At 47.2% G+C, this 13955-nt stretch overlaps 1 protein-coding gene across 1 annotated transcript in view; it reads left to right on the top strand.

Moving 5' to 3' along the window:
- T265_07244 (hypothetical protein) overlaps positions 1–13955 on the top strand; it is a gene marked incomplete at both ends in the record, with an annotated part of 43713 nt that overhangs the window by 23899 nt on the left and 5859 nt on the right. The window contains 4 exons of the mRNA XM_009172718.1: positions 875–1131; positions 2622–2849; positions 4730–5142; positions 6510–6815. Of these exons, the coding sequence (XP_009170982.1) occupies positions 875–1131; positions 2622–2849; positions 4730–5142; positions 6510–6815 (1204 nt within the window). The remainder of the gene's footprint in view (positions 1–874; positions 1132–2621; positions 2850–4729; positions 5143–6509; positions 6816–13955) is intronic.

Below are 13955 nucleotides of genomic sequence, written 5' to 3'. Positions count from 1 at the left end.
ACGAGTACATCTCTTGACATGCCAGGGTTCGGACAGAGGCGGTAGTCCAGGGAAAACAACCAGATCCACTGTGGAAAGACACACGAAGTGACAAGGTTTTGTGGTGCCTCCAGCATTCTGTGTCTGGTCTGCGAACTTTGGTCAAAATGAAATCTGAGGTAACTTGAAACGGTTGGTCCCAAGTGATTCGCGATGGAGACTCTTGAATCGCACACCTCATCGACAATGAGGGAAGGAAGGCCGCTGAACGAGTTGTTTTATACCCTTTCTTGGACGTGGAGGAATCGTACATCATTGCAATTTATGACGCTGGTTGATTTCTCTTGGGGACCATCTCGCTGAGTACACATTAGGGTTAGCCTTTAACTTCCCCTGCATCTCCTCACTTGTCACACGGACAGCTGAGTTCTACATCTTCGGCTTATGTCAACTGTATGAAAAAAAACAAGGTTATGTGCCGTGAGGTTTGTGGAACTTTGGTCACCTAGACTCGTCAACTTGGTCTGGTCTGTGAAGTGGTCCGTAAGAGACCAGACCAGACCTACCTCCCTTCGTCCAACAGTTGGGTTTTCTTCGAATGAGCGGTATTTTCTTCGGTCTACATGACCTTTAGGCCACTTGACACTATCCAGTTAGACGAAGCTTGCATTTCACTCTTCCCGAGTTTTCTTCTGATCTAACAACCAACCTTAGTTGTTTATTTCATTGTTTATCCATTTTCTGATCTGAGGACAAGATCCAAGAAAAAACCGGTTTTCGTTACATTGTGTTCTTTTTGAAACTTCTATTTTGGACGGAGACCCCTTTTTCTTCGCCATCCACTTATTTGTTCTGACACTTGAGGGGTAACGCTTCGATGTGCTTCATGTTTCAGATCTGATTCAACTCTCACCACTCCGCGTCTGGATGTCAGCATGGTTCAATCAGCGCTGGAATCGATTCGAGCCGAACGGAGGCTAGACAAACAACGCAAGCACGAACAGCATCGGCGTCGACGGTATAGCGGTAGCTCCGCGCACGTGGCACCTCCGAAACGACATCGTACGTATTCCTCACAGGATCATACATATTCACAGTCACTCGATCCCGCTGACAGAGACCAGATCACACCTTCTAGTGAAAAGGGATCAAGTGAGTTGGGAATTTCGTTTTGATAGGTCTGTTTGGGGAAGGGGTTCTGTCTATTCCAACTTATTCTCTGTTGATTCGATAATTTCCGAGTACAAGAAACCGAATTTGTTGTTCCCGGAAATGCTCTGTCCATCACTACAAAGGATGAGACTGTGTAGATTGTTGACTTAGCTTTCTGCTTGTTGGCTTCTTTGATTCAGATACGTTAAAATGCATTCGGCTGCTCCTGGTTGCCTCCCTTTCCAGTCGAGATGGCCCAAGTGGTTAGAGCGCGAATTTATTGACCGGAACGTTCGTGGTTCGAATCCGACCTCCGCCTCTCGACTTCCCCTGTGCTGCAGGCACCTCAATCCGGAGAAATATCCAGCATCATCGACTACGATGGCTCGGTCATGTGCTACGCATGCCGAAACACCGTCTACCGAGACGAGTGTTGTTCCCCGTGCCTCCTTCATGATGGCGCAAACCGCGAAGTGGACAGCGCATGACTTGGCAGAAAGGCGTCAGAAATCACGAATAATTTAGGTTTTGTTGTTGTTCTTCCAGGATGGGGTCCCCGTGACCCCGTCTGGGCTGGAGACGTTGCTAGAAATGGCGGCTAATCGATGTCAGTGGCGTTCTTGCTGTCAGTTTCTTTCCGGATTATCTGATTACGCGTTTGGATGTGTAGACACCTCAGTGTGCTTGACATAGGCTAGTACTGAATCCCCTCCCCCCCCCACTCTTTTTCTCTTCCCTTCACTGTACTGCGAGAGAAGTACATGGAACCGGTTTCGGTAAACTTCTTTGGTCTTTGCTTCTTCCAGACACGCCATATTGAGCTTGTGGGTAGCTTTTTTTGCATATGTCGCAACTAAATCACAGGATGAACGCTGTCCGAATCTTGGTAACGCGATAATCGACTCGAGTTCCAATTTGGCTGTGCTTTGGAGGAGGCTAGATGGTGCTCTGTGTCCGTTTGTCTACTTGCCATAAATAGATGGTGATCAGCATACAGCTGTATGAGGCGACCGCCACTATCAATGCTGGAAGGATGCACAACGAATCTGTCACCAAGATAGACTTTATGTTACTCAAACCTGGGCGTTCATGTCAACAGCAGTCGCTGAACACTCCACTTACAATCCAGGGGTAGACAGTCGAAGTTGTGTAGCGCTTCACGTACCTTGGAAGTTGCATTAGTCCTGACTATACTGTGACACATGAGGTCAATGCCCAAATCTCCAAGTTTCGGGTCGCGTTTGCTAATTCCAGATACATATGGTTCAGTTGTTAGGACGCAATTGTACTGAACGGAAACATCTATGGTTCGAACCCGACCTCTGAATCTCGACTTCCCCTGTCTAGGCTTGGGCAACCTGTCAGTAGCCCAGCCCTCGCGCTTCCTTCTGGTGGAATGGCAGTAAGGCACCGGAAGGGTGCCCGAGCTCAACGATTGCGTCAAAGTGGCGTATCCCCGAATCCTAAGGGACGTATGCATCAAGCTACAGTGCGGGCTATTTTGTTGTATGGCTGTGAGACTCGGCCTGTTCGAGCAGCGGAACCGAGACGTCATCAGGTGTTCAACAATCGTTGTCTCAAAATCACAGCTCGTGTGGGTTGGTGTCGGCGAATCCGTAACGAGGCAGTTAAAAAGCGCGTTTTCGGCTGTGTAACGGGTACTTCCATTGAAGAATGTGTCCAGCACCAGAAGCTGCGTTGGCTGGGACATGTGTTACGTATGTCGAACCATCGTTTGCCAAAGAGAGTGCTGCTTTCCATGCCCAATTCAGAGTGGTGTGAACAGATAGGTGGCCAACTCTTGACTTGGCAGCGGAGTATGAAGGAGATCACGAAACGGTTGGATGCTGTCGGTGCTACTCGCCTTCCATGATGAGGACCGCGTGATCCTCACTGTGCCTGGTTGGAGACCAACCGATGTCAGTGGCGTTCTTGTTGTTAGTTTCTATGCAGGTCACGTGAGTGAATGTCTGGAGGTGTAGGCACCTCGGAATGATTGTGGTAAGCTAGCACTAAGACCCTTCCCCGTCCACCTTTACTCTTTTCTTTACAATAAGGCTTTCAAATAAATCATGGTTGTACGGCAGCGAAACATCAATGTTGAGTACCAATATCTTACTGTCGATGATGATGTCAATAGGCAAGATCGTCACATAGTCATGTATTCATCGTCCAGAGGACCATGTAAGCTTGGTTATACTTTCGTGTCGACAGTTCTGTGAATCCTAATGAATCAATACGGGAGAAGGACAGAGAAGGCTAGCAGCCGATTGGTTGGAACACGCCAGAAGTCTCACCAGGCCATTTGCACAGCAGTTCAGTTAGTTTGATGGCACACATTGTGAAGCTAATCGTCCGAAAGAGTCGACACAGGTTCCTGATTGAAGTCAAGGCGGTCAGGTTTTTCCGTCAACAGACAGAAAAGTATTGTTCTGTCTACCAATCCATTTTCATCTACTGACCAATGGTTGAACTATCTGTATGCGTTCTTTTGCTTACACTGTTGACCACACATGGAATGGTGGAGTCTCTAACGGCATTGCTAGAAGCTCACAACTGGCGGCTTTCAACAGATGTGAAACGACTCCTATTTTGCTTGCTTCAGACGACTCCGTTTCCTATCATGTACCTAGACATTAGTCGACAAAGACCGGGTCACCTGTGATAAGCAACCGGATTCTCTTCATATCTCCTCAGCAATCTTTGTAGTGTGCTACTCATTAGGTTGCTGAAAATCCGTCGACAGCCCATGACCGGTTTCGCCCTTTTTGAAGCTCATCAGGTAGGCGCAGTCCCCGAGTTTCCGTCAACCTTATGTTCTACTTGAAACCTAATTGCACGAAATTAGTGAATATACACTCATTTGCAAACTAATCTGTTTTTTTTTTCGAGAGACTTACCTGGAACCCAGCTGAATCTCTCGTTTGTGATGTTTCCAGGAGCTTCTGCTGGGTTCCCAGTGAGTCTCTCGAAAAACCAAATTAGTTTTCAAATGAGTGTATATTCGCTACTCTCCTCAGTAATTGTTTTTCCTTTTTTATCTGTCATATCTACGGCGGTTTTCATTGGTCCACTGGGAATAGTGCATCTATTTGTCCGTCCCCACTAAATGGGACAGACACTAAAGGAATGCAGAAGCTCGTCTAACTAGACTATCATTACGAAATATTGATCTTTCAGTAACCGTTCAGTCTCCTATGACATCGGCTCCAAACGCGGTTGCCTATGCAGAGAGATCAGTTGGCTTCTTTCGTCCCGAACAGAAAGCTGTCTGTCGGTCATGTTGCTGTTCTTTATTCCACGACGGGATTACCGTTTTTGCATTCGGGCCGAGATGGCTCACTGCATGAATCTACTGACCGGGAGCGCCGTGATTCGAGGGTGACTCTTTGTCTGGGCTTGGGTAACCTGGCAGTATCTCCGCCCTCGGGATTCATTTGGGTGGCAAGGCACTTGAAGACCCATTTTTGCATGCTTTTCACGATAATCTCGAGCGTTCTCCCAAATGTCTAGGGATTTAATAGGAGTTTGTATAATGGTGTTAACGTATTGTTCTCGATAGAGTCAGATTTTTTTACCCCGTATTTCTTTCCAACAGAGGTGGACAAAGAATCGGAGTCCTCGTCTCCTTCATTGTCTTCCTCCGAGGACGAACGGAAACAACCTCAGGCACGAGATGCATCACGACCGGTTGCTGTTGATATTTCGAGTCAAAACTCTGCGGTCGCCATTGCACCAAGTTCCAAAGGACATACTTTTCCCGTTGATCTCACAGAGATCGCTCAAACGGAAGAGCCACCTGATGCTTCTGGCACATTGGTCGAGATTAGAGATGCAGACGAAGGGACGGAAGATGAGACGTTGGACTATGTGCTTCCCGGGGACACTGTGGAGGAGGAAGAGGGAACGACGGAGAGCGAGACAGCCGTCGAGTCCCACCTGAGTGCTTTCTTACCTCCACCCAAGGCCCTGATTCTCGCGGACAACCCGTTGCTTCACCTTCCACCCCAAGTAAGTAGTATATTGTCCGTTTATGGTTGTTTGTCGGGCGTGATGTGATTGACTTGCGTAAGCTGAATCAACCTATTATATCTCATGCGGTTTGTTTATGATGGCATAACGATATCAAGTGAGCAGGTGAAGCTGAGTATCCGTGCAGACCGAGAAGCTTGGTGGACCTGAAAGACCGAAGAAATGAAAGGTGCAAAGATTTCTGGGAACGTCCGCGAGCTGTTCCACTTAATTCGTTCGACTGGTCCTCAGCGAGATAATCAGGGACCAAAATGTCTCCCTGATATGCAGCAAAGCAGAACGTTTGGACGCTGAGCACACGAATTCCAGCAGCAATTCAGCTGGCCACCTGATACCTCCAGTCCAGAATCCTGGCCGTTAACAGGCAGGTGGACCGTATTTTAGTCAACGCGTGACTTGGCTGAAGGGCGTGAAGGAGATCACGAAGAGTTGGGCTGTCCCTGTCACCCGACCTGTGCTTGGCTGGAGACGTTGTAGGAACTGGTGGTTAATCGATGTCAGTGGCGTTCCTGATTGTCTGATCGAACGCTTGGTGGTGTAGGCACCTCAGAATGCTTGACAGGCCAGCACTAGATCCCCTTTCTCATCCACTCTCTTCTGCTCACTCTAGGGCCTTAAATATAGTTAGACGAACCTCATGGTTGTACGGCAGTGAAGCATCAGTATCAACACTGTTTGATACTTGGATAAAGGACTCGTTGGTCAAGGGAATAGAGACAGTGCTGTTGTCGATCGTCACCTGAGATTTGGCTTATCGGCAGACGGACTACCACCACTGCCAATATAATATGCCACTGTTGGTGTGTTTCTTGGTACTCGATGTCAGTTTCTCAGCAAGTCTAATGCGTTCGGCTGCTCAAATGTCACTTCACCAAAGGACTTGTAATGATTTGGCCATTACAAAATTGTTACGCGGAATTCCACACGGATTCCGCTTTTCCAATCCGACTCAGGTGCTGCTACGGCCGAGAAGTCCATCCCACTCAAGATTGACCGAGAATTCGGGACGCTCGCCGGTCCGGCATTAAGCCGAGATCTGATTGGTCGAAAGTCTGGACCCAACAGCCAATCATGACCCAGTATTGTTCGAAGCCGGTTGCCAATGGTGCATTCAGAACGCGTCAAAATTTCCAGAACGTTATTGCCGCCTACGCTATATGTATGAAGCGCTGTACAAGTGTTCTTGACTCCGTTTTGGGGCATTAATATACCTTGTTCACCTTTGGTGGTTGTTTTTACGTGAACACAAGCTTGGGAGGCTCAGACCGAGAACTAACTGAGAAAAATACCGTTACTACAAAAATGCATCGCCTGTATATCCGCATTTCGTTTTATTGCATCTACAGGCGACCAGTCAAATGCTAGCCGAGATCGAAGATGCGGTAATGGAAGAAGATACCGAAAAGGCCGCCTCGGTACCGGTTGAAGCAGAGTTGTTTGACCCGGCGAAACTGGGTGTGTGCAACACAGATTCCTCGCTGTCGTCATCAGAAAACGAAGTCCGGGAAGAGGGTGCAGAACAAGTCGAAGATATGATGCAACTCGACGAGGATCGAATATCAACACAACGGACTCGTGTCAGGCTTTCTCGTTCTCCGATACCGAGACGAGTGGATCCCGTGGAGTTGGACCAGCGTGCGCTTCAATGTCAGGTTAGTTTCACCGTTACATCCTGTCTCTGTGCTCTATTTCTGGTGTGATTATCTGGATTCGTCTTCCGTTAATCTCTGTGTGCGTCGACCCGGACTCTAATTGTCAACTCGCGATTTCGGTATTCGCGGTAAATTATTGTCGGCTGGTTCTCGCTGACCCTTAAAAGCTCACAAGGAAGCTTGGTGGTAACCCATTCCCCTACTTTCCGAAGAACATTCACCCTCGCCCAAGTGGTTAGAGGGCGAATTCATTGGCCGGAAGGTCCTTGGTTCGAACCCGACCTATGCCTCTGGACTTCCCCTGTCTAGATTCGGGCAACCTGACAGTATCCCAGCCCTCGTGCACCCTTCGGGTGGCATGGCAGTTAGGCGCCAAAAGGGTGCCACAGCTGTGCTATTTTTAGCCCTCAAAACCTTTTCTTGGGGGTTTCCCCACTTGAAGGCACGAGTTTTGAGCCATACAATTATTGTCTTTCTTTGCATAACTCAAGCAGACATCAAGTTGTATGCTGTAAGTGGCTCTCCATTGAAAGGTCCCCAATTTCACGGAGGCGTTTATCGGCGCTATTCGATCTCAGTCACATTCGAGCCATTGAGCAGTTGGAATGTAAGTACTGACACAGACAACACGGCAGTTGCTAACACCGGATGCGACAGTAGGAACCACATATCTGGTCCTAAATCATGTCAGTGCGGATACAGCAGAAATATGAACATACCCTTCAAAGGGCGAAGGCCTTCGCTACGGAGTTATTTATTAGAAAATGCCAACTGGACAGTTACAAACTATTGGACAGGGAAGCAAAACTATCATGTGCATCTTGTCTACAAAAACTCAATATCCATCTCCTTGAACACGTCTTCCAAAACTTTCCTGGATATTCATTGACTGTTGCTCAAATCCAAACAAATGCTACAAAATGACTCCACAAATTCCGTAATAGATCTCACTTTTCAAGAGATATAAAATGGATTTACGAGAAAACATACTACTCGCATGCCTCCATTAGTGGTATCGCCGGTACGCCGTCACCAGTTGTAAAATGTAGCACCTTCAGAGGGTCGTATAACAGTTAACATTGCGGCCTTCAGAATAACCATAGCGTAACACAGAGGATGAGGTTGGAGATGTTCCGTCAGACAATTAGACAGAAGGAGTCAGTGTCATAGGACAGTCGGCAGTGGTACACCGCGGCCCGAAACACCACATGTGCAAATGTGCGCACCTATCGTCACATCTCAAGGCATGGTCATGGTTTACTGAGCTGGGCAATTTGATTGCTGAGATTCATGACCGATCTAGGCGACATCATCAGTGCGAGATGGCCCAAGTGGTTAGAGCGCGAATTTACTAACCGCAAAGTCGGTCGTTCGAACCAGACTTCTGCCTCTCGACTTCCCCTGTCTAAGCTTGGGCAACCTGGCAGCATCCCAGCCCTTGTCCCTCCTTCTGGTGGCACGGCAACTGGGCACCGAGAGGGTCATACACTTGAGCGATTATTAGTGCTGCGAACCCTCTACGCTATCTGAGCTATCAACACTCTTCTAGATGGCATATCAAGTTATGTTCGAACTGCGCCACATTCGGACGCAGTCACAAGTCAACCAAGAATCACATGCGAGTGGCTATGCGGCTCTTGACCATAATAATTACGGGCTGAAATTCCGTCCTAATCCCAGACCATGCCAACTTTCGTTCAGTTAAGACAATGACGGACGTGGAAGACAGACATTCACAAACAAGACCGGCAACGGCGACTGTGAGACGCCGAAAAACTTTATAAAATTAACTACTTGACAGCATCTTGACTTCTGCAAGCAACCAATCAATCTGTGTCCCGATGTGCATACGGAGTCGTACGATTTAAGTCTCTTTATAGAAGCAAATCCGAATTGTGTACTTATCACGAAATTTGCGGTTCTTGCTTCTCGCGTGCATCTTAGCCCGCCTTTATGCCGATTTAAGTACGTGTAAGTATCGCTCAAACGCGCGCGAATTCCGGACCAACTGTCAGTGAGTTCACAAACGATATTTTCTCTAGATATCAACCCTTTACTTACCAGTGTTTTTACGCCTCAAACTGTACACCATTTGTGCAGTTTTATTACCGTGCACGAAATTCCAGCATGTATCCCCTGAGTATCTATAAGAAAGTTGATCCTCTGACGTACTGAAAACATCCGCTTTGAATTGGAAGACCAAGCGTACGAACAAATCGAAGGCAGACCGCTTGGAACCGTTACAATCAGATGTCTTTTCTTTTCCTGGATATTCATTGACTGTTGCTCAAATCCAAACAAATGCTACAAAATGACTCCACAAATTCCGTAATAGATCTCACTTTTCAAGAGATATAAAATGGATTTACGAGAAAACATACTACTCGCATGCCTCCATTAGTGGTATCGCCGGTACGCCGTCACCAGTTGTAAAATGTAGCACCTTCAGAGGGTCGTATAACAGTTAACATTGCGGCCTTCAGAATAACCATAGCGTAACACAGAGGATGAGGTTGGAGATGTTCCGTCAGACAATTAGACAGAAGGAGTCAGTGTCATAGGACAGTCGGCAGTGGTACACCGCGGCCCGAAACACCACATGTGCACATGTGCGCACCTATCGTCACATCTCAAGGCATGGTCATGGTTTACTGAGCTGGGCAATTTGATTGCTGAGATTCATGACCTATCTAGGCGACGTCATCAGTGCGAGATGGCCCAAGTGGTTAGAGCGCGAATTTACTAACCGCAAAGTCGGTCGTTCGAACCAGACTTCTGCCTCTCGACTTCCCCTGTCTAAGCTTGGGCAACCTGGCAGCATCCCAGCCCTTGTCCCTGCTTCTGGTGGCACGGCAACTGGGCACCGAGAGGGTCATACACTTGAGCGATTATTAGTGCTGCGAACCCTCTACGCTATCTGAGCTATCAACACTCTTCTAGATGGCATATCAAGTTATGTTCGAACTGCGCCACATTCGGACGCAGTCACAAGTCAACCAAGAATCACATGCGAGTGGCTATGCGGCTCTTGACCATAATAATTACGGGCTGAAATTCCGTCCTAATCCCAGACCATGCCAACTTTCGTTCAGTTAAGACAATGACGGACGTGGAAGACAGACATTCACAAACAAGACCGGCAACGGCGACTGTGAGACGCCGAAAAACTTTATAAAATTAACTACTTGACAGCATCTTGACTTCTGCAAGCAACCAATCAATCTGTGTCCCGATGTGCATACGGAGTCGTACGATTTAAGTCTCTTTATAGAAGCAAATCCGAATTGTGTACGTATCACGAAATTTGCGGTTCTTGCTTCTCGCGTGCATCTTAGCCCGCCTTTATGCCGATTTAAGTACGTGTAAGTATCGCTCAAACGCGCGCGAATTCCGGACCAACTGTCAGTGAGTTCACAAACGATATTTTCTCTAGATATCAACCCTTTACTTACCAGTGTTTTTACGCCTCAAACTGTACACCATTTGTGCAGTTTTATTACCGTGCACGAAATTCCAGCATGTATCCCCTGAGTATCTATAAGAAAGTTGATCCTCTGACGTACTGAAAACATCCGCTTTGAATTGGAAGACCAAGCGTACGAACAAATCGAAGGCAGACCGCTTGGAACCGTTACAATCAGATGTCTTTTCTGCGGGCGCGATTGAAAGACCGCATTCTGACCAGATCTCCAACACTATATATATATATATATATATATATATATATATATATAATAAACGATTGGTGGACAACATTTTAGTTTTCGCTGACTGTGACCGCTTTGAGAGCCTCTGGAACCGCATGAATCATACATATCCAAGCCTTTCCATGTCTTGAGGTAGGAGTTTTTATACCTTATTTCCAGGCACCCAGATGTCGCATTCAAGCGTTGTACCTCAAGTTTTCGCTGACTGTGACCGCTTTGAGAGCCTCTGGAACCGCATGAACAGTTCATATCCAAGCCTTTCCATGTCTTGAGGTAGGAGTTTTTATACCTTATTTCCAGGCACCCAGATGTCGCATTCAAGCGTTCATTGTACCTCAAGCCCTCATGGAGGCCTTAAGAGAGCTCAGTGTTTAAGGCCTGTTTATGGACCGGAACGCTCTCGGCATTTCGACTGCTGCTGTCTAGGTTTGCGCAACCTGACAGTAGGTCAGTCCTCGTGCCTCCTGTTAGCGTGGCAGCTGCGCACCGGAAAGGTGCTACAGCTGCGCGATGGAGCTTCCATCGGCTGAGCAAGATAGGCGAGAATACTCAAGTGTTTACAGCGCGAATTTACTGACCTGAAGTTCCGTGGTTCGAACCCGACCTCTGCCTCTCGACTTTCCGTGTTTAGGCTGGGGCAACGTGGCAATATCCCAGTCCTCGTTCCTCCTTATGGTGGCATGGCAATTACGCAACGAAAGTGTGCTACAACTGAACGGTTTTTTGTAGCATTTTGTTCGACCGCGCTTGACATATTTGTGCTCCTTACTCTCCTCGTGTTTGAGTAAAACATGAAGTGGATGGAAACCGGGGAGTGTGCTCACCTGACGGGCAGATTCGGTCTTGGGCTACCGAACAGTTTTCAGCGACCTTGTGACTAGTGTGTTGCATAACTGGTGTTAGGTACTAAATGAAATATTGGCGGCACATTCGGTTGGCAAAGAACATCATAAACGATAAATTCAGTTTGGTCTCCTGTGGAAACCAAAATCACTGAGATGCATTTTTAAAAGGTACGTTGATTTCTAACGGCCAGCCAGAGAAATTTATCAACATGTGTAGCACACTACGCCGTAAACTAGAGCCTCACTACTCAGTAGAGAACAGTTTACCAGAAGCCAACTGAGACGGGCGTTTTTGAATGAATCGTCTGCCCGTTCGAGGTCACTATTCGGTAGGATTGCATCATCAGCATTTAGCTGAGTAGAGGCAAATAGAAGTTCATGTGACAGCGGCCTGAACTGAAGCAAAAAACAAACCTTGATGTGATGGATATCCAGGCAGTCATTTACGAAGGGCATTGCGAACGGTGATACTACTGATGGGGGGCATGCGAGTAGTATGTTCTCGTAAATCCGTTTTGCTTCCCTTGAAAAGTGGGATCTATTACGGAATCTGTGGAGTCGCTTTGTAGCATTTGCTTGGATTTCAGCAAGTCAATGAATATCCAGGAAAGTTCAGGAAGAGACGTTCAATGATAAGATGGATATTCAGTTTTTACTTCCCTGTCTGTAACTGTTCAATTGGCATTTTCTAATGAATAACTTCGCAGCGAAGGCCTTCTTCCTTTCATCGGTACCCAACGGAGTGGATTGCAACGGCTGTTATTCCATATAATCCACGGAAATCCGAAGTAATTCAAACGAGGGGAAATTTGCGCCCTGCACTGGTGTGATTGAGGGATCGCCTTCCAGCGTGCAGAACCAGGACTGTGCTGAAAAAAAATTAAGTGCAGTGGCTGCACTACGGTCCGTATATGACAGATGGTTAGAGAACTTCACACCAGAATCGGAGAGCTGCACAGAACCACAGGTGAATACCGAGCGTTACCGGGGGACTCAGCAATCGCGGAACATTTACTGGGACACAAAGCCAGTTGTAAAGAATGTTCGAAATTTTGAGGTGCAAACTACGGTCGACACCACAGAGATTAGAGCGCGGGGCAGTGGACATCGCCAAGCATCCCAGTGTAAATAGGGTAGAAGGCGTAGAACTGAAGAACCGTTTTAGATCTGTCAAGCTATCGGTTATCGACAGAGGTAGCCTAAATTTGGATTGCATGAACTAAGCGGACGGAAACTTCCATCCAATCTTACTCACCCATGCATTCCCCACTAAATCGTCGTAGCACTTACAAGCCCATAGAGACAAGCAAAACTTATCAGTGGCACTCAAGGCGGTGAAGCTCTTTGATACGGAAGATCAAGGAACCAAATGCGATCAAAACCAATCTGGGTTCCAGGTGAGTATCTTGCCAACCGTAAGATTTAAACAAACAAACCAGCCGGAAAGCAACTTAAACTGACATTCAACACTGGTCTAGTTTGCTGATATGAAGAATCCTTACTGCTCAGTTCTCCGTCTGCCTGAGAACCTAGCCAATTCGGTGACGATGCTTTTGTGTCGAAAGCGAAACGTAGCCTGGTTGAAAGGTACCCAGTGTTTAGCAGGCCTTTCTGAAGGGATGACTGCTCAGCGGGTTCCAAACGTTTCCCAGTTGATTGAAAAGAGAGACTGCAGTCTATGGGAAATTACTTCACGGCACAAATTACCTGATTTAATCCGTCGAACGTACTCAGTCGCTCGACTAAGCCTACTCTAACCAACGAGACAAGTCAGTCTCCGTTGCGCGCCACGTATTGTACCCAATCCCCCTGCTTCACAGGTTGCATATCAATTCAGATGCAGTTGCGATGAGTAGGGTAACGATTGACCGAGGGCCGAAAACCTTTCTCATCGGTCATCAAACATACTCTGCTGGAAACAGAGTTGACTCCAGTACGCCGCTCAGAATTTTACTGCGCATTGTCAACTGGAAGTTGTCAAGTTTTTGCTAAGGCCATCTAGATCAATCCATACCGATCGACGCACAAAACTTCCGGGACCTGATTAGCGCACCCTACGACGGGTTCTGTTCCAGGGTTTTTATTTGCCATTGTTCTCCACTGTAGGGTCAATAGTTGACCACATCTGTGCTTGCATTACTCTGAACTGGGTATGAAAACCGTCTCTCGCTTTATCAAAAAACGGAACGGATTGAGCAGTAATAGATAAAACATCACAGCCTCTGGTTCTGGTTCTGGACACATTCTTCGACTGAACTACATTTCTGCTTGTTCACAGAAACCAGTTCACAAATGATGTGGTCCTTAGAGAATGGTTTCTGAAAACCTGAAGATATCTCAGTTCCACGGCTCGAGCAGGCCGTCTCACAGCCGTACAACAGAAGCATCACTTTACACAAAGGGTATGCCGAGGGACTCTGATTGTAGTGTGACAGGTGAGGTGAATGCACGAATCTGCAAGGCTTGGGCCGCGTTTGCTAACTTGAGACACCTATTGCGTCAGAATGGTTTATCCCTGAATCTGAAGGGACGTGTGTATCAAGCTACAATACGGGCTGTTTTGTTGTATGGCTGTGAGACTTGGCCTA

Source organism: Opisthorchis viverrini (assembly GCF_000715545.1).
Source record: "Opisthorchis viverrini unplaced genomic scaffold opera_v5_166, whole genome shotgun sequence".
Taxonomy (NCBI): Eukaryota; Metazoa; Platyhelminthes; class Trematoda; order Opisthorchiida; family Opisthorchiidae; genus Opisthorchis; species Opisthorchis viverrini.
The sequence above is the reverse complement of the archived record's forward strand: the minus strand, read 5'-3'. Positions and strand labels throughout refer to the sequence as shown.